This window comes from Oryx dammah, unplaced genomic scaffold (assembly GCF_014754425.2).
Source record: "Oryx dammah isolate SB20612 unplaced genomic scaffold, SCBI_Odam_1.1 HiC_scaffold_2, whole genome shotgun sequence".
NCBI classification, from domain to species: Eukaryota; Metazoa; Chordata; class Mammalia; order Artiodactyla; family Bovidae; genus Oryx; species Oryx dammah.
The window spans coordinates 14,765,996-14,787,320 of NW_024070186.1; the positions used below are offsets into that span (position 1 = coordinate 14,765,996).

At 49.0% G+C, this 21,325-nt stretch overlaps 1 protein-coding gene across 1 annotated transcript; it reads left to right on the forward strand.

Moving 5' to 3' along the window:
• Positions 1-17,580: 17,580 nt before the first annotated feature.
• Positions 17,581-20,928, forward strand: TFF3 (trefoil factor 3). The gene is made up of 3 exons (XM_040249165.1): positions 17,581-17,724; positions 19,297-19,443; positions 20,726-20,928. Exons 1-3 carry the CDS (start codon positions 17,598-17,600, stop codon positions 20,737-20,739), a joined length of 288 nt encoding a protein of 95 aa, XP_040105099.1. The 5' UTR covers positions 17,581-17,597; the 3' UTR covers positions 20,740-20,928.
• The last annotated feature ends 397 nt before the right edge of the window (positions 20,929-21,325 follow it).

Below are 21,325 nucleotides of genomic sequence, written 5' to 3' on the forward strand. Positions count from 1 at the left end.
CCAGCATCAGAGTAACGGCAATTTAGGAATCCCTAAGAGCCCACAAAGCAGCCCCTGAGACAGTGAGTTTGTTTTAAACATCTGATGGGTGCAGAAAGAGTGGAGGCACCAGAGAAAACTCAGTTCAGGAAGAACTTGCCTTCACCCACCTTTCCCTGCCCTGCCCTGCCCCACCCAGGTTGCCTACCCTTGTAGGAGCAAGTCAGAAGAGGAGGAATTAACATTTTCATTCCGGCTAACTTCAAGCATATGTCAAAGTGGAGATGATAGTTTGATGAGGCCCCATGTGCCCATCAGGTAAATTCAACATGATCAATTTATAGCTAATCTTGTCTTATCTTTACCCACCCCATCTATTTCTCCCTCTTGGACTATTTTGAAGAAATGTACATACAGATACACACTCATAAATCTATACTACAATTATCATGCTACCATTATTTCCTTTATAGCACTGAATGAAATTGAGTACAGAATTATGATGATTGCATGGAGCCGGAAGCTTCATTTCCTGAGAACTACATTTCATGACTTTAGGGATCATAGGATCACCTGAGTTTTCATCTCAAGAGGAAAAGAAACTGTCCCCACTGAATGCAAGGTGTAAACAAGACACTTAATGAAATCCCGCGAGCCCTGTTATTCAGCCCTTCTGACTACTGACAAGGACCTGCAATGGTCTGAATGTTTGTGGCCCTCCCAGACTCAAGCATTAGAAAGCCAACACTCCAAGGGATGACTTTTGGGAGGTGATGAGGTCATGTGGGTGGAGCTCCCGTGAACGGGGTCAGTGCCTGATGGACAAAACTCCAGAGGCCTCCCACCATGTGAAGCACAGATGACTCGGCAAGAATTCTAATCTATGAACCAGGAAGATGGTCCTCCAGAGAAGACCATGCTGGTGCCATGATCCTGGGCTTCCTGAATCCAGTTGTTCAGTCACTAAGTCGTGTCTTATTTTACCTCCCCATGGACTGCAGCACGCCAGGCCTCCCTGTCCTTCACCGTCTTCCAGAGTCTTCCCATCAGGTGGCCAAAGTATTGGAGTTTCAGCTTCAGCATCAGTCCTTCCAATGAATATTCAGGGTTGATTTCCTTTAGGATAGACTGGATGGATCTCCTTGCAGTCCAAGGGACCCTCAAGAGTCTTCTCCAACACCACAGTTCAAAAGCATCAATTCTTTGGCACTCAGCTCTTTTTATGGTCCAACTCTCACATTCATACAAGACTACTGGAAAAACCATAGCTTTGACTATACGGACCCTTGTTGGCAAAGTAATATCTCTGCTTTTTAATATGCTGTCTAAGTTGATCATGGCTTTTCTTCCAAGGAGGAAGCATCTTTTAATTTCGTGGCTGCAATCACCACCCAGAGAGATTTTGGAGCCCAAGAAAATAAAGTCTGTCACTGTTTCCATTGTTTCCCCATCTATTTGCCATGAAGTGATGGGACTGGATGCAATGATCTTCGTTTGTTGAATGTTGAGTTTTAAGCCAGCTTCTTCACTATCCTCTTTCACTTTCATTAAAAGGCTCTTTAGTTCTTTGCTTTCTGCCATAAGGGTGGTGTCATCTGCATATCTGAGGTTGTTGATATTTCTCCCAGCAATCTTGATTCTGGCTTGTGCTTCCTCCAGCCCAGCATTTCGCATAATGTGCTCTGCATAGTAGTTAAATAAGCAGGGTGACAATATGCAGCCTTGACATTCTCATACTCCATTCCCAGTTTGGAACCAGTCCGTTGCTCCATGCCCAGTTCTAACCGTTGCTTCTTTATCTGCAAACAGGTTTCTCAGGAGGCAGGTAAGGTGGTGAACCATGTCAGATTCATGATCTCTGAGGAAGATTTAGCTTCGGGACCAGAGGCCAGGCTTGACCGCTCGGGGTTCTTGTGCGGCCGAAGTTTTATTACAGTGAAAAGGGACAGAGAAACTTGTGAACTAGACATCAGAAGAGGGCAGAGAGTGCCCCACTCAGCTTGTCTTTAGCAAGGGAATTATATACTTTTTAAGTTAGCTATTACAACAAATCAAAAGAATGTCTCAAAGTTGTAAAAATTTTACCAGACCTACTCCCACAATTTACATTTTAGGATAACAGGATTAGAATTTAACAACAGAAAGATTCTACCAAACCCACTCCCACAATATACATTTTAAGGTTTCAGAATTAGTCAGAAGGTTTTCAGGAAAGAGAAACTATCCTCAAGCAGGATACATTGTTGTTATATAATGCCTAGTACAGAGTTTAAATTGAGTTATTTGTTGTGTAATTATCAGTTCAGGTCTTAAAGAAAAAAAAACATTTTATGTGACTAAGACTAAGGAAAAAAAAAGTTTGTCCTTTCCTTCTCCTTCAGAATTCCAGACCCCATCACCTCCTCAAGAATCCTAGACCCCTCTCTCCTCCTCTGGGACCCTGGACTTCTCATCAACCTGTCTAGGAATTAACTCTCTCACCCATGCCCCCACCCCCGTTTTGTTTTAGGAGAATTATGTTGCCAAGGGAAAGGGGTATTGTTTTCATTCCATAACTACTTCCTGCTGTTAAAGGGCATCATCCCTAAATTGTTGAGGCAACATATTACTCTAAACCTCATATTGAGGGTCTCTGATCTGGGGCCCCAAATAACAACTGGAAGAGTCTGTGGCACTCCTAGGAGCCTAGACACCATTCCTAACTTAAAAGCTTTCAAGTGGCTAGAAACAAATCCAGTTACACAGTTACAGGTGCAAGGAGCAAACAGTAAAAAGAAAACAATTAGAATTATTATGATTAAGATAGTTTTCCACCATGGGGAGCTAGTTAAGGTTTCCCAAAGTGCGGTGACTGAAGCTTCAGGAGAATCCATTGCCTGAATCATTTTGTTTGTGTGTTTAGTAAAGTGAGTAACATTAGTACTCGTATCTGGTATACAAGTACAACATCGGGTATGAATAATAGCGCAAGCTCCTCCTTGTGTGGCTGTTAGAATATCTAAGGCCAATCTGTTTTGTAAAACCACCTTTCTAATTTGTATTTCTTCAACATTAAGGGCTGAAATAGCTTTTTGAGGACCTTGTAAAGCCTGTTGAGTAAAGTTAGAGCATCAACTCATAGCATAACATTTGTAGTTCCCAGAGAGGGAAGGAATATTGCAGCCAGATAATCATACCAGTGAAATACAGACCTTGCCCAGCAAGTTTTAAGGTGTGGCAGATTAACAGGCTTCTCTGGAAGCTCTGAAAATATGAAGCCATGAGTAAAAGGTAAACCTAGGGTGCATCTCCCTATCCAGCCGGGGGAAGCCATGCCTATTGGTAAGACCCATATATCTGGTAGGTCCTGTTTGGAGCAAACCAGCGTGACTAAGGGATCCAGTCCCAATCACGTACCCGGCCAGAAAAAGGGAGGACCTGAACCAGGATTGGAAAACACAGGAATGGTTACATTGCATGTTTCTTGAGGCAAAAATCCCAGTGGTTTCCAATCATTATAATTAAGTTGTCATCTAACTTCTGGGGATGGCTGTATTTATTCCCAGCATATGGGAGCATTAGATAGTAGGTGTCCCTTTTCAGGAGTTAGCCATATGATCTCATCCCTAAACATCAGGTAGGAAACCACCAGATCTAGACCCATTTACCTTCTTATGTGCGGCAAAATAGTCAGTAAACCAAGATAATGTATAATTAAATTTGAAAGTCCCATTAGGTCCGTAGTTAAGGTACAAAGTGTTACACCAGTCCATTTTAGGATTGCTAGATATCATCAGATTAAAGAGAGGCATCACATGCGATTGTTGTTGGTGAAGATATTCACAGAGTTGAAGAAAGTCTTTTCCTTGAAGTGGAGAAAACCACCATGGGACGCCTTCAACGGATGAAGAGGGGAGTGCTCCGCAGACCCAGCAATTAGACCGACTGTGGAATGCAGCGTAAGAATGAGCCCAGGACAGGAAAGCATTGTCTTGAGGGTCACAAGGAAGACTCAGGACTTTTGGAGTCAGCAGAAGCAGGCCTGCATAGATCGTCAGGCCCATCTGAAAAGTAAAAGGTGACAGCATAGACTAAAGACATATAATGACATTGTTTAGTTTCGGTCAGGGGACCGAACTCAAGTGTGGTGCACCAGGAATCAATTCCTGGCACCTTGACAGCTGTGGGAGAAGAACGAATAACCTGGTAAAAGCCTTCCTAGAGGGGCTCGAGAGATTGGCCTTCAAATACCAAAGTCTTTATCAGGACCTCGTGCTTAGCTCAGTGGCTTGTTTGACTCAGAGGCTGGGTCAAGAGTCACCTCCTCGGATTTCCGTAATATCTCTTGAAAGACTGAAAGCTGAGTCACATAGTTAATTCCAAGGCTTCGGGGTCTATAACAATGTCTGTGCATAAGAAGGGTCTTCCATAGATACATTCAAAAAAGGGGGACAGTCCTTCCTTTTTAAGGGCAGTCTGAGCCCTCATTAAAGCTATGGGTAGAACTTTAAGCCAACTGTCCTGAGTCTCTTGAGTTAATTTACGCAGATGTCTCTTAATAATGTCATTAGCCTTTTCTGTCTTTCCTGAAGATTGGGGTCTCCAGGAACAGTGTAAGCGATATTCTATTCCTGGAGCTTTTGACACCCCTTGAGATACAGCAGCTTTAAAGGCAGAGCCATTGTTGCTCTGGAGGCTCCATAGCAGCCCAAACCTGGGAATAATCTCATGGATTAAAATTTTTATAACTTCCTTACCCTGCTCACTATGGCAGGGAAAGGCCTCAATCCATCCAGTTAAAGTGTCTACCCAGACTTGTAAGAAAATCTGTCTTTGGAATATGAGTAAAATCAATTTCCCAGTCCTCTCCAGGATAATTCCCACTTCATTGGAACCTAGTTTTTGCTAACTTTTCAGTCTTTGGGCTATTTTTCTGACAAACCTCACATCTCTTGATAATGTTCTTTAAAGTTTTCATTACATTTTTACCCTCAAATAGGTGAGAAGCCATCTGGTAAGTGCTTTCAACACCTAAATGAAAACTCTGGTGTAAACCCTTAAGAATTTTCCATTGAGCATTTTCAGGAATTATGAATCTTCCAACTTCAGACTGTAACCAACATTTATTAGTAATTTTTTGCTCGTCTTTTCTCATATCTTTCTAATTCTTCTTCCGTATATTGTGGTTTTTCCTGTTCAACAGGACCTATCCAGACTAGGGGTGCTTGTAGGAGAGGGAGTTCCTAATGTGCCAGTTTTCTGGCTTGTGAATCAGCCACCTGATTTTCCTCTACTTTACTCCCATCCCTGCTGTGCCCCTTGCAATGTTTATCAGCTACTTCTTTAGGACAATATACAGCAGTTAAAAGTCTCTCAATCTTTTTGAAATGTTGAATAGGTTCTCCTGTTGCTGTTTTAAATTGTTGCTCTTTCCATATCACAGCATGGGCATGTAAAGTCAAAAAAGTATACTTAGAATCAGTGTAGATATTTAGATATCGCTGCCCTCTGCTTATGGAGAAGGCGATGGCACCCCACTCCAGTCCTCTTGCCTGGAAAATCCCATGGACGCAGGAGCCTGGTAGGCTGCAGTCCATGGGGTCGCTAAGAATCGGACACGACTGAGCGACTTCCCTTTCACTTTTCACTTTCATGCATTGGAGAAGGAAATGGCAACCTACTCCAGTGTTCTTGCCTGGAGAATCCCAGGGATGGGGGAGCCTGGTAGGCTGCTGTCTATGGGGTCGCACAGAGTTGGACACGACTGAAGTGATTTAGCAGCAGCAGCAGCCCTTTGCTTAACTCTAGGGCTTGAGTCAAAGCAACAAGCTCTGCCAATTGGGCACTTGTACCAGGGGGAAGAAACTTTGCCTCTAAAATCTGTTCAGATGTAACCACAGAGTAACCTGCTCTCCAATTCCCATTTCAAACAAAAGAACTGCCATCTGTAAATATATCCATGTCAGAATTGTCTAATGGGGTATCCATTAGATCTTCCCAAGCTGCATAGTTTAAAGTTAGAAACAGGGAACAATTGTGATCAGGTGTTTCATCATCTTCCTTTTAAGGAAGGAAAGTGGCAGGATTTAAGTTTCCACAAACTTTAAGCTTAGTTATTGGCCCTTCTAACAACAATGACTGATATTTAAGAAGCCAACTGTCTGTCATTCAAGTGTTAACCTTAGAGTTTAAGATTCCACTCACATCATGAGACGTCAGTATAGTAAGATTTTGCCCATTAATTATTTTGAGGGCTTTGGGTGTTAATAAAGCCGCTGCTAGAATTACTCTTAGACAGTGTGGCCACCCACCTGAGATTACATCTAATTCTCTGCTCAGATAAGCTATAGATTACTGGTGATATATATTGCTGGTGATATAGATTGCTGATTGTTGTGTAGGCCCTTGGGGTTGTGTCAAAACTCCTAAGTTTTCTTTCAGTGACAAATAAATTCTAACACTTTGGGCAAGCTCAACACAGGAGCTTGCAGGAGAGTAGGCTGAAGAGCTTTAAAAGCCTTTTGAATATCTGGAGACCAAACCAGCTTGTCAGTTTGGGCCTGCTGAGTTTCAGTTATAAGTTTATATAAAGTGAAATCAGTCAGTCGTGTCTGACTCTTTGCGACACCATGGACTGTAGCCTATCAGGCTCCTCCGTCCATGGGATTTTCCAGGCAAGAGTGCTGGAGTGGATTGCCATTTCCTTCTCCAGCGGATCTTCCGGACCCAGAAATCGAACCCGGGTCTCCCGCATTGCAAGCAGATGCTTTACTGTGGGAGCTATCAGGGAGCAGCAGTAGCCTGTCCTTTCCCCAAATCTTCTCAATTGTCTTAAAGTCATAGATAAGGGACGATTTAATATAGGTTTAATTCTCTCCTGGCCTATGGCCCTAGTCCCTTCTGATATGATTAGGCCCAGATATTTAACAGATTGTTGACAAAGATGAGATCTTTTCCTCAATGTCTTATAACTGCAGCCTGCCAGGAAGTTTTAAGAAATCTTCTGAGGCTTGTGAGCAAGCTTCCTCTGTCTCAGCACAGAGCAGAATGTCACCTACATATTGTAGCACCACTGCCTCGGAGTGACTAAGATTTTGTAGTTTTAGTTTAGTCGCTTAGTCGTGTCTGACTCTTTGGGATCCCATGGACTGTAGCCCACCAGGCTCCTCCATCCACGGGATTTTCCAGGCAAGACTACTGGAGTGGGGTGCCATTTCCTTCTCCAGAGGATCTTCCTGACCCAGGGATCAAACCCAGGTCTCCCACATTGTAGGCAGATGCTTTACCATCTGAGCCACCAGGAAGTCAAATCTCCATAGGGGCAGATGGCAAATGCCTTTGTTGTTTAGTCGTTGGCAATACTCTTGTTAAGTGCCAATTTGTAGTTGATACACACAATTATGAGTGCTCAAACTACTGCACAATTGCACTCATCTCACACGCTACTAAAGTAATGCTCAAAATTCTCCAAGCCAGGCTTCAGCAATACATGAACCGTGAACTTCCAGATGTTCAAGCTGGTTTTAGAAAAGGCAGAGGAACCAGAGATCAAATTGCCAACATCCGCTGGATCATGGAAAAAGCAAGAGAGTTCCAGAAAAACATCTATTTCTGCTTTATTGACTATGCTAAAGCCTTTGACTGTGTGGATCACAATAAACTGTGGAAAATTCTGAAAGAGATGGGAATACCAGACCACCTGACCTACCTCTTGAGAAATCTGTATGCAGGCCAGGAAGCAACAGTTAGAACTGGACATGGAACAACAGACTGGTTCCAAATAGGAAAAGGAGTATGTCAAGGCTGTATATTGTCACCCTGCTTATTGAACTTCTATGCAGAGTACATCATGAGAAACGCTGAGCTGGAAGAAACACAAGCTGGAATCAAGATTGCTGGGAGAAATATCAATAACCTCAGATATGCAGATGACGCCTTATGGCAGAAAGTGAAGAGAAACTAAAAAGCCTCTTGATGAAAGTGAAAGAGAGTGAAAAAGTTGGCTTAAAGCTCAACATTCAGAAAACGAAGATCATGGCATCTGGTCCCATCACTTCATGGGAAATAGATGGGGAAACAGTGGAAACAGTGTCAGACTTTATTTTTGGGGGCTCCAAAATCACTGCAGATGGTGACTGCAGCCATGAAATTAAAACGCTTACTCCTTGAAAGAAATGTTATGGCCAACCTAGATAGTATATTCAAAAGCAGAGACATTACTTTGCCAACAAAGGTCTGTCTAGTCAAGGCTACGGTTTTTCCAGTGGTCATGTATGGATGTGAGAGTTGGACTGTGAAGAAAGCTGAGCACCGAAGAATTGATGCTTTTGAACTGTGGTGTTGGAGAAGACTCTTGAGAGTCCCTTGGACTGCAAGGAGATCCAACCAGTCCATTCTGAAGGAGATCAGCCCTGGGATTTCTTTGGAAGGACTGATGCTAAAGCTGAAACTCTAGTACTTTGGCCACATCATGCGAAGAGTTGACTCTTTGGAAAAGACTCTGATGCTGGGAGGCATTGGGGGCAGGAGGAGAAGGGGACGACAGAGGATGGGATGGCTGGATGGCATCACTGACTCAATGGACTTGAGTCTGAGTGAACTCCGGGAGTTGGTGATGGACAGGGAGGCCTGGCGTGCTGCAATTCATGGGGTCGCAAAGAGTCGGATACGACTGAGTGACTGAACTGACTGACTGACATGCAATTATGAAATGGTCAAAGAGACTAGGAAAAGCTGACCGAGAAAGGAAAGTTCAGCCCACATGTTTTGCCCACTTTTGGTTGCTCCCCTTGCAGGGACCTTGGGTGTCTCTTGGCATTGGCAGGTCGGTATAAAGCCCTGACAAGGTTCCCCTTTTTGGGGCTGCCTTCAGTCATTATGAGGTACCGCGAAACCGCAGAGCAGGGCTCATCACTTGCTTCACACAGGGCGTGTCGTTCATCCGCACAAGCACACCAAAGAGTGAAGTAAAGCAGAAAACATGTATACTGAGAAAGCAGAGGCCAGAGCTCTGGGTGTTCTTGCCTTGTCTTGAAGGTCTTGGACGAGCCCCCAAGATGATCGCTTACGGTGAACCATGTCGGGTTCATGGTCTCTGAGGAAGATTTAGCTTCGGGACCAGAAACGAGGCTTGACCACTCAGGGCTCTCGTGTGGCCGAAGTTTCATTACAGTGAAAAGGGACAGAGAAACTTCTGACATAGACATTGGAAAGGGGTGGAGAGCGCCCCCCAGCTAGTCTTTATATAGTATAATGTGTAGTGAAGTCGCTCAGTCCTGTCCGACTCTGCGACCCTGTGGACTGTAGCCCGCCAGGCTCCTCTGTCCATGGGATTCTCCAGGCAAGAGTACTGGAGTGGGTTGCCATTTCCTTCTCCAGGGGATCTTCCTGACCCAGGGATCGAACCCAGGTCTCCCGCCTTGCGGGCAGACGCTTTATCCACTGAGCCACCAGGGAAGCTAGTCTTTAGCAAGGGAATTATAAACTTTTTAAATTAGTTATTATAATAAATCAAAAGAATGTCTCAAGGTTATAAAAATTCTACCAGGCCCACTCCCACAATTTACATTTTAGGATAACAGAATTAGAACCTAACAATAGAAAGATCCTACCAGACCCACTCCCATAATATATATTTTAAGATATTAGGATTAGTCAGAAGGCTTTCAGGAAGGAGAAACTGTCCTTAAGCAGGATACAATGCTGTTATATAATCCCTAGGACAGAGTTTAAACTGACTTGTTTGTTGTGTTATCATCAGTTCTGGGCTTAAAGGAAAAAAAAACGTTTTATGTGACTAAGACTAAGGAATGCAGAGAGGAAAAAAACAAAAACAAAAACAAAAAGACATTTGTCCTTTCCTATTCCTCGAGAATTCCAGACCCCTATCTCCTCCTCGAGAACCCCAGACCCGTCTCTTCTCCTCGGGGACCCCAGACTTCTCATCAACCTGCCTGGGAATTGACTCTGTCAGTATTCCCATCTCTTGAAGAATTTTCCACAGTTTGTTGTGATCCACACAGTCAAAAGCTTTAGCGGAGTCAACAAAGCAGATGTTTTTCTGGAACTCTCTTGCTTTTTCGATGATCCAGCGGATGTTGGCAATTTGATCTTTGGTTTCTCTGCATTTTCTAAATCCAGCTTGAACACCTGGAAGTTTTTGGTTCACATACTATGGAAGCCTGGCATGGAGAATTTTGAGTATTACTTTGCTAGCATGTGAAATGAGTGCAATTGTGCAGTAGTTTGAACATTCTTTGGCGTTGTCCTTCTTTGGGATTGGAATGAAAACTGACCTTTTCCAGTCCTGTGGCCACTGCTGAGTTTTCCAAATTGGCTGGCATATTGAGTGCAGCACTTTCACAGTATCATCTTTTAGGATTTGAAATAGCTCATCTGGAATTCTGTCCCCTCCATTAGCTTTATTTGTATTGATGATTCCTAAGGCCTACTTGACTTTGCACTCCAAGATATCCGGCTCTAGATGAGTGATCATGCCCTCATGGTTTTCTGGGTTATTAAGATCTTTTTTACATAGTTCTTCTGTGTATTCTTGCCACCTCTTCTTAATATCTTCTGCTTCTGTTAGGTCCATACCATTTCTGTCCTTTATTTAGCCCATCTTTGTGTGAAATGTTCCCTTGATATCTCTAATTTTCTCGAAGAGATCTATAGTCTTTCCCATTCCATTGTTTTCCTCTATTTCCTTGCACTGATCACTTAAAAAGACTTTCTTATCTCTCCTTGCTATTCTTTGGAACTCTGCATTCAGATGGGTATATCTTTTCTTTTCTCCTTTACCTTTTTGCTTCTCTTCTTTTCTCAGTATTTGTAAGGCCTCCTTGGACAACCATTTTGCCTTTTTGCATTTCTTTTTCTTGGAATGGTTTTCCTTCTGTACAGTGTTAGGAAACTCCATCCATATTTCTTCAGGCACTCTGTCCTTCAGATCTAATCCTTTGAATCTATTTGTCACTTGTACTGTGTAATCATAAGGGATTAGATTTAGGTCATACCTGAATGGCCTAGTGGTTTCCCCTACTTGCTTCAATTTAAGTCTGAATTTTGCAATAAGGAGTTCATGATCTGAGCCATAGTCAGATCCCGGTCTTGTTTTGCTGACTGTTTCCAGAGCTTTAGAAAGCACCTTGTCTGTGCTCCATCAAAGTCACACAGTCATATCAGAAGTGACTGCCACCAGGTTCAGGGCTGGTGGGATGTCCTCTTGCCAGGTGGCCTGGGACCCCATGCCTGCTGTCCTGGCATAATCACTAATAACATCCCACACGCTCTGAACGTGTCCCCATGTGGACGACTCACCACATGGTCACCTCACTTGGGCCTCCCCTGGCATGGTTGCTCCCTGCCCTGGTCCTCCAGGCCCTGACTGGAAGGTGAGAGCCTTGTTCTTCCCCGCTGGCCAGTGTGGTCCAGCCTGCCTAAGCAAGGACGTTTGAATGGAGGGCTTGGTGGGAATTATTTGGGTCTCATGTGAAAGTGTGGAAAGGATTCAGCAGACACCTGGGGATTGACTGTGGCCCATGGTTCACAGAGACAACCAATCATATGTGCACAATGAGGACACAGGCAGGGACGCTGGGGTGTGGGGTCTCAATCTGCACAGCAAGAGGGCCAGGGTCCTGGGTGAGAGGACATGGGCCCTGGTCAGAGCTTGTCCAGGTGACCAAGGGGCGGGTGGGAGACAGGGAAGGAGAAGCATTCTTGGAGATATCTATTCAGATCTTTGACCAAATCCTCCCTCCCCTCAGGAGGAGAAGGGGGTGACAGAGGACAAGATGGTTGGATGGCATCATTGACTCAATGGACATGAATCTAAGCAAACTCTGGGAGATGGTGAAGGACAGGAAGCCTGGTGTGCTGCAGTCTGTGGGGTCACAAAGAGTCAGACGCGACTTAGCAACTGAACAACAACAACCCCTCCCCTCCCTGGAGAAAGTACAAATTAAATAGACCGACCCTCACAGCTGGGTGTCCCCTGGGGCTGCAATAACAAAGCACCACAGACTGAGTGGTTAAACCACAGGCATCTCTCCTCAGCCTGGAGGCTGGAAGTCTCTGTGGGCCCGGCTCCCTCTGAGGCTCTAGGGGAGCCGCCTCCCCCCCGTCTCCCAGCTCCTGGGGGCCGCCCATGGTCCTCAGCTCTGAGTGGCATCTCTGGGTCTTGGTCCCTGTAGTCAAGGACATCTCCATGCCTGTCCATGTTCACGTCGTCTCCTCTCTGTGTCTGTCGCTGTATTTTCTCCTCTCTTATATGCACACCAGGCAGACTGGACCAGGGACCCACCCAACCCCAGCCTGACCTCACCTTAACTGAAACACTTATACCCAGACAACCTTGTTCCAAATAAAGCCATGCCCTGGGTCCTTCGAGGAAGGACATGACTCTCGGAAGGACATGACCGCACCCAGCATCCCCACAGGTCACTCGGTGACAGTGGCTTGATTCACAGGGAAGAACAGCGAAATGGCTTGACCTGAACTGGCTGAGGATGGAGGTCCCTGGGGGCATCTCCTGCTGCTGCTGGGCCTCTGTCCTGTTCTGCCTGCACTGGGGCCTCTCAGGGACGATCTCTGCCTTCCCAGGCTATCCTCCTAGGATGCAGGGCAGGGCCAGGGGCTAGCACTGGTCAGGCTCAAGTGGAGGGCACACCCAGATGCCACCTCAGTGGTTGCCAGGCCTCGGCTTCCTGCTGGAGCCCATCCAGCTGCAGAAAAAGGCTTTCTTTGTCCAAAAGTCAGGGCTGTCCACAAGGGGCCTGGTGCCCTGGGCACACCTACTCCAGGCTCTAACTCTATTTATTTCTGCCTTGATCCTGTGGGCTTCCTGGTCCTCAGCCAACTTGTTCCTAGGAACCTTTCTTTGTTGTAACAGCACCTGCTGCTGACGCAAGAGCTCCAACCCCAAAGGCACCCTGGACACAGATGTCACTGTGGCCACACCACCGGAAGTGTACCCTGAGCTGAACATAGCTTCCCCGGAACCCCCAGAGGGTATTACAAGCCCTGTTGCGATAGGACTGGTGCTGGCCCAGTACTGGGGGCAGGAGTCCCAGGATCTACGGGGGTTGTCCTCAGGCCCATGGCCTCCAGCCCGACTCAGGGCCCGCTGTCCTCTCCCCTTCTCCCCACATTTGGTGGGTGATTCATTTGTACAGCCCCAAGCCCCCCATTTGCCCTCAGTATAAACCAGGCCCCCTGAGTCAGTCCACATCTGTGTCCCCTGAGCATGGACACTCAGTCCTGCTCCTCAGGGAGGGGCTGGCTGCAGAGAACTCAGCACAGAGGGTGGGGCTGCACCCAAGGCAGCTGCAGGGCGAAGCAACAGCTGGTCTGCAGGGAGCTTCTTGGAGAAGGGCGTGACCCCAGAGCCACCCAGAGGGTGTCAATTAGTGGACTTTGAAACTTCTTTCTCTGTGTGGCTCTCTGTGGGCTTGACTAACCAAGAGGGACAGTATCAGAAAGCTGAGCGGTAAAGTGGGGTATATCACCCTGTGCAGGCCACACTGACTGTATTTTCTAGGTGGTGAGCTCATGGTGCCTGCCCAGAATGCCCTTCTGACCATCACCCATCTGAACTTTTACTCATCCCTCAAGAGCCAGTGCAGTTTCACCCCCCATGAGAAGCCTGCTGGGTAGCTAGCTCCCTGTCAGGTATTGTACTTCAGTTCATATTTCAAGGCCAATTCTCTGGGTTCTGAGGGCAGGCTTCTGCCTGGTGTTCTGAGGGCCCAGCATCACAGGCCAAGTATCCATCCCATGACCATGCTCAGCCCCTGCTTCTTACATATGTGCCAGTGGCCAGGCATCCTGCAGCACCCAGGGCCAGATGGCCTGCTTCTTGGCTCTTGCTTGCCCTGAGCATCTGCACACACTGCCCAGGTGGGGGTTGCAGGGCAGGCTCCCGGGACAGCCCAACCAGCTGCTCAGACTGGGCTCTAGGCACCAGGCAGCCACCTGTTGGGGCGGGGCCAAGACAGATGACCTGGGGGCCCGCCGCTCTGGCACTGGCTTTACTTCATTCCTGGAACTTGAAGTGCCCCACTGGAATGCTGACGGCTACGGCTATGGGCCCGCGTGCTCTGGGAGGCAGGGTGGGCTCCCCGTCCCCATCCTCTGCCCCTGGTGGGAACAGAACAAAGAGAACACACACACTGGACTTCTCCCCACAGCCTCAGTTCCCGGGGCTCCAAGGACACACACACTGGACTTCTCCCCACAGCCTCAGTTCCCGGGGCTCCAAGGCCAGCCCCGCCCCATTTTCTCCAAGAAGCCTGTGTCCTGCCCGCCCATCCCCAGCCCTCCCACAGCCAAGGCTTCTCTGGGACTGGACTCTGGGCACTGGACCCTCTGCACGGTAGCTGCTGCACCATGCCTGGCAGGTGAGCAGAGTGTGACCCTGGCATCCGGCTCGGGGTCACCAGCTCATGCACGCCTGCAGGCCAGGCTCCACATGACAGGTGAGGAAGCCGGGGCCCCAGAGACAGGGAGGGACAAGCCCAAGGCTCCTCGTCCCCAGACTGGGACCAGGTCTCTCGGCTTCATCCCTGTAACTACAACCCCCACTCCCTGTGGGGGCTTTTCCAGGTTGGGGACCTGTTCCACATTATTCCTTCCTCATCCCCAGGCCCCAGGCTCCTGCAGTGAGGCTCAATTCACATCCACTGAGGGATGCTGAGCAAGTTACCAGGCAGCAGCTGGTGCTGGCTGCGGGAGAACTCAGTGGCCTGCCAGTTACTCGCCTGGGTGGGCGGGCCGGGGATCCACGCAGGTCCTGCCCTCCAGGCAATTCCAGGGGCAGCAGGGTGATCTCCCTGCCAGGACAGCCTTCAGATAACTGTCACTTCTAAGCCTTTTTCTGGGCATCTGTGCCTTCCTGGAACCTAACCCAGTTCCCCTGCCTGGCCTGGCCTGGGGATATTGTGAGGAGCGGGAAGGCAGGGGTCAGGCCAGCAAATGCTGTGAGGAATTTGATGTGATGTTCTTGTTAATTACATAAAAATCAAGCCATCTGTTAGCTTGGGTTACTCCCCACTCTGGGAGCACAGCAAATGCCCTATAAACAATGCAGAAACTGCTCTGTCTGTAAGCCTTGTTGGGGAGGGGCAATTCAGACATGGGCGTCTCTGCACATGGTTCACCCAGGGCTCCCTGGGTAGCAGAGCAGGGCCTGGGGAGTCATGAGGTGGGACACAGTGCCTGCTCCCAGAGCATGTGCAGTCCCGCCCTGTCCGTCCCTTGGGGAAGGGCAGTGCTAGAGATGAACCCCTGGCTGGTTTGGGAACCCCTCCAAAACCATACCCCCACCCAGGGGTTAAGTGCGGCCAGCAGGTATGTCTGCCCCGGGATGGCGGACAGTTAGCATCCCACGGTTCCTGGATCAGAGTTCAACAGAGAGAGAAGAATGCCCTGTTAGGAAGGAAGCCTGGAGAACACACCACGAGACCCCACGCTCCCCACTCTCCCCACCAGTCAGGTGCGGGGGGGCTGGCGTCCTCAATGGAGGAGGAGACCGCAGGGTCCCACAGAGGCAGGTCGATCGCAGCTCTGCCAGGCCTGCTTGGTGACCTTTGGCAGATGGCCGGTAACAGAGAGGAGCAAACCCAACTCCATACTGCAGCTGATCCTTCAGCTCTAACCTTCATGCTCTGTGGATGACGGATGGACAGATGGGTGGATGGATGGCATGTGTGCTCAGTTGTATCTGACTCTTCATGACCCGCTGGACTGTAGCCCTCCAGGCTCCTCTGCCCATGGAATTCTCCAGGCAAGAATACTGGAGTGGGCTGCCATGCCCTCCTCCAGGGGATCTTCCTGACCCAGGGGTTGAACCTGCATCTCTTGTATCTGCTGCATTGGCAGGTGGGTTCTTTACTGCTGGCGCCACCTGGGAAGCCCTCTTGTGCTCTGTGGCTGGAGCCTAATCATGATGCCCCTTCATCTTGGTACAAGTAGGTCACCTATAGCCTGAAATATACAATAGCCCCTTCTCAAGGCTCTGCCTCCCAGCCTTAACCTTTAAAGGCAAAACACATTTCATTCACATAGAGATAAAAAGTTGCAGAGCAGAGAATGTTTGTCCTGTTGGAAGTTTACAAGAACACGGTGCCTAGACCTGTGTGGACTGCTGCAAGAAAAAAGGTCCGGGGTCTAGCTGGCACCAAGAAGTTCGCAGCAACCACCACGCCCCTCCCCTTTTAGTGGAAAGAAACCTAAATTCTAATTCAGCTAAGACGGTTCTTTGGAACATGAGTCCACCATCTTCCTGGATTCTTGGCTTTCCAAATGAAATAGCTACTGTTGCTCCAAAATGCATCTCTCGATTTATCAGCCTGTTATACCCCCAGCAGTATGGATTTGATAACAACATTTTGAGCCTTAGTTTGTTCCTCTGCAAAGTGGGTATAATTATTCCCATTTCATTTAGATGTGCCTTTTAATTAATTACTTTTGCTTTTTTTTGGTTGTGCTGGGTCTTCCTTGATGCACAAGGGCTTTCTCTAGCTGTGGAGAGCAGGGGTTACTGTCTAGCGTGGTGTGTGCACCTCATCGTGTTAGCTTTTCTTGGTGCAGAACACAAGCTCTCGGCTCAGGGCTCAGTCGTTGTAGCACACGGGCTCCACAGCTGTGGCTCAAGGATGCTGGAGCTCTAGGGCGTCAGTAGCTGTGGCAGACGCGCTTTGTTGCTTCACAGCATGTGGGATCTTCCTGAAGCAGGGACTGAACCCGTGTCCCCTACATTGGCAGAACAGATTCTTAACCACTGGACAGCCAGGTAAGCCCCTAGATATGTTGTTATAAAATAATTTCCAAGCTTTAGCTTTCACATTAAAAAAAATGGAAAGGAAGCTGGGCAAGGTAGAGTAAGTTCCCTTTCTTGTGAACAAATGCGCTTAAACGTACAGAGGACATTCTGGGAAAATACCTAAGAACGTGTGAAACTTGAACAGTGTCACACAGAAGGGGCAGAGCCTTCTGTACTGTCTGACTTTAACAACCAACTGCAGGTATTGTATCTTTATTAAAACATACTCAATACTTAATACATTTGTTAAAATGTAGTTGATAAAAATAATTTTTTGCTGGAGAAAAAGCAAAAAATAAAGAAAAAGCACTTCTACCTTTCAAGAGCTGTGACACAGAAATGAAATCAGCATACCCCGTGTATCTGACTCGTGGTTGTCACCTGTCTTTTCAAGTACTCAAGGTTGGCCTGGGATTAAGTGGCCTGGAAATTCATGTCACTGAGCAGGGACCCTCCTGACCTGCTCCTGGGTGGGTTGTTGGGGGGTGCCCAGGCCAGGCAATACTTCCTTGAGCCTCACGCTAGCCTTTGTTCTTTCCTCCTGGCCGGGGCTGACAATGGGCGTTGACCCTGCTCTGGCTCCCTGATACAGAGGTGTTTACAGGTAGCTGCATCTGCCATCGCCCCTCACTCGCTACTGCAAAACAGTGGGGTGGGAAGCACCTCTACCCTTCGGGATGGTCGAGCCTCTGGGGACTTTGTCGTCTCGTGCAGGGCAGGAGTGGGCAGGGCTGGAGGGAAGGGCTCCCAAACAAACAGAACCTGGAGTGCCTGTGTAAACACAGGGGTATAAAGGTGTCTTCTCGGGCAACTCAGCATGTTCTCTGAGCAGTCGGGTCCCCAGAGCCAGCCTGTGATCATGGAGGCCAGAACATTCTGGCTGCTGGTGGTGGTGGTCCTGGCCTTGGGGTCCTCCAGTTCGACCGGGCAGTACGTGGGCCTGTGTGAGTACTGCTCTGACCCCCTCCCACTGGGCAGCAGGGAGGAGGAGGGGCTGGGTGGCAGAGTGGGAATATAGGACAAGGGGACAGGACACGGAAGAGCCAGGCTGGGGGCTTTCTGTGGGCTAGAGGAAAGTGACCAAGCTCCTTAATAATTTAATGATTGCTACTTTAGCTACCAGACGCAAGGAGCTGACTCATTGGAAAAGATCCTGATGCTGGGAAAGACTGAAGGCAAAGGAAAGGGGGGTGAGAGGATGAGATGCTTAGATAGCATCACCGACTCAGTGGACTAGATAACTCAATGGACGTGAGTTTGTGCAAACTCCAGGAGATAGTGGAGAGCAGAGGAGCCTGGTGGGCTACAGTTCATGGGGTCGCAAAGAGTCAGACACGACTTCATGACTGAACACCAGCGACACACTTACCAGACACACACGTTTTCTCTCAGCAGCCCTACAAACTGGGTCTTGCTGTCCCCATTTTGCAGACAAGGAAACTGAGCTTCAGAGAGTTAATAAATGACTCTGCTGGTCAGTGTGGAAAGCAGGATGGGAACCCTGGTAGCCACACCAAGCCTACCCTCCCCCTGCCTTCTTTGCTGGAGACTTCTGAATTAACAGTATAGGTCTTTCTACATTATTCTGACACATTTGCAAAACACAAAGAAAAGACAAATGAAAACAGCCACTTCCAGAACATTTTCAATACCTACAGTTTTCATTTAGCCATTCAATTGTAATTCCAGGTGGGGCATGGCTGGTCCATTAACTGGATTTTGCAGAAATTAAAGTGTGGCTTTTATCAGGTTCTGAGTGGTCTCAAACTTGGCAGCCATCAGAATCACCTGGCAGCTTTTAAATCTCAAAGCCCAGTAGGATGTGCCAACTACATCAGAATGGCTCTGGGTGGGAGCAGGTGTCACTGGTCCTGACCCCAACGTGAGCAAGGTTTGGGAACCAGTGGAATAAGGACTTATGATTTGGCAGCCATAGAAGAGGATTCTAGGTTCCCTGTGAATTCTATTTTCCTAAGGAAAAATCCGGTTAAGGAATGAGGCACAGCGGACTTTTGCTGAGCTTCTGACATAAAGGCTTATCTGAAAAGTGAATTATAGAGACCCACAGATACACAGGCACGGTGTGTCAAGGGAAGTAGGGAGAGGCAGAAAATAGCACAGGTTGCGGTTTTCTCACTTGAATGCCTACCTTCTATTATCCTATTCATTTTTTAAGGAGGAAGTTCTGTTGATTAAACACTGAAGAGGAACTTTGTTTCCGGGTTCAGGGGACCCTGGATTCCTGTGGGTACCTGCCTACTGGCGGGAACCCAGGCTCCACAGGTGCTAGGAGCACCCAAGTGAGAGACCCCGGGGCAGCTGGCCAGATCTTTCACAAAACCTTTCTCCTTAAATATTTATGGGGAAAGAAGGCCCTGGAGCAGCAGATGTTGGGGGAGGGGTGGGGTTGTATCCTAGGAACCGGGAGCTGGGGGGAGGGTGCGGACTTGTAAATGCGGCCGGTGGACCAACCCCAAGCCAGAAAGGGCTCTCTGACCCGGCTTTGTGTGGGCCAGCGGCGAACCAGTGTGCGGTGCCGGCCAAGGACAGGGTGGACTGCGGCTACCCCGAGGTCACCCCCGAGCAGTGCAACAACCGCGGCTGCTGCTTCGACTCCAGCATCCCCGGGGTGCCCTGGTGCTTCAAGCCCCTGCAGGAAGCAGGTGAGCCCTGGGAAGCCGCACACGCCTGGGCCCTAGGTGGCCCCCCCTATGCCACAGCTGTCTGCTAGGCAAGGGGGGGCTTCCCAGGTGGCGCCAGTGGTAAAGAACCCCCCTGCTGATGCAGGAGACACAGGAGACGTGGGTTCAACCCCTGGGTCGGGAGGATCCCCTGGAGGAGGGCATGGCAACCCACTCCAGTTTTCTTGCCTGGAGAATCCCATGGACAGAGGAGCCTGGCGGGCTGCAGTCCAGGAGGTCACACAGAGTCGGACACGACTGATCACGCATGCACTTAGTTTTTCATCATTTCAGAAAGGTGTTCAGAGTCAAGGCCTTATGTAGAGGGAAATAGTTTAAAAGCTCCCCTGGAGGAAAGTGGACAATAAATGGGTTTGGAGAACCGGGCTGACTTTCAAGGCCATTTTCAGCAAGCACCCCATTCAGAGTTTCAGTCATTTGTGATCTGTGACGTGCTTTCTGTCTGGACGTGGAGTCCTGGCACGTCTCCCCACCCCACCACCCCTCTCCTGCCCCAACTACGAGGGTTCCCCCCTCCCTCGCTGGGGCAGTGGGGTGCAGGGTGGCCCCGGGGGACCCCGCCCAGGAGCAGCCAGCAGCACCCTAGGTGCTCTGCTGTCCTGGCTGTGTCCCCCGCCCCCCGGCCCGTCCCCCATCTCCACCCCCTTGGAGGTTGCCGTGAGCCATCTGGAGCCCAGATGCCAGCTTACCTTCTAAGAGGCACGTACTACTCCGTGAAGCCCTTTCCTGGAATCGGCACAATGGCGGGGGGTGCAGGGGGAAATGGGAGCACGCTTGCCCTTTGTCCCTGGGGAATGACAAAGGCGCCTGCATTCCAGCCAGCTGGGCTGCCTCCCTAATCAGTTACGGAGGTGGGGGGCTACCCATTGCCCAGGGCTCCTCCCCTTCCCGCAAACCTGGGCAGAGGTCCAGATCAGGCTCTGGGCCCAATGGGGAGTCACCCCTGTGCTGATCATCGCCCCCTCCACCCGCTCCTCAGCCCAAGACGATACTTCTTTGAACTCTAGCAGCGGCCCTGTCTGGCCCAGCCCATCTCAGGCTCCATTTGTCCTGACCCCTGGGGGGACCCCTGGCGTATGTGGCTGTTCTCCCAGGGGGTGGGGACTCGACCCTTCCCCAGGGACTTGGTAGGGAGACAGCACACACCACTGACCTTGGAGCTGGTCTGGACCTGGAGAAGCCAGGCAGCGGTGGCCGGGGACCACACAGCTGAGGGTGACGCTTGTCTGTGCTTCATTTCCAGAATGCACCTTCTGAAGCCGTGTGGCCGCCCGACACCCAGGGAGGGGACCTCCGCACTTGGGTACCCTGCCTGCCCACCCTCATCCCTCTGCTTGACTCACACTGCTCCTGGCCAGGCCTGAACTGAATGCCTGGGGCCTGATGTCTTAAAGAATAAAGCTCCCGTGCTCAACATGAGGACAAGTCTTCATTCCTAAAACTTGACGCCGCTATGTTTTATTTCTGCCAAGTCACTCTCTCCCTTCTCAGCCTTCCACTGATGGGGGCGGGGGGCAGTGTCTTAGTATCACCCAACAGAGGGTCTGCCCGAAGCCTGGGGAGCAGGGAAGGACCCCAAAGTAGCTCCCCAAAAGTAAGGATGCTGCAAACCTGAGACCTGGTGTGACAGGACAGAGAGTGTCGCTTAGACACTTAGAAGGTTTCTCACCTTCTAAGCATCACTTAGAATGGCGTTGAGAAACACCATTTCAAATGTACATTGCCCCCAAAAGGTTATTCATGACGTTCATGGTAAAGAGAGAGCCAATAAATCCATGTTACCAATTGGCTTTTTTTTTTTGGTATTTCTTTGCAAGTCAAGTGTAGCATCTGTGACACCTTG

Excerpts from the sequence above, each read along its gene's own strand:
- TFF3 (XM_040249165.1), top strand. The coding sequence starts at position 17,598 with ATGTTCTCTGAGCAGTCGGGTCCCCAGAGCCAGCCTGTGATCATGGAG. Across the intron at positions 17,725-19,296 it reads CGGGCAGTACGTGGGCCTGT|CGGCGAACCAGTGTGCGGTG; the intron begins GTGAGTACTGCT and ends TGTGTGGGCCAG.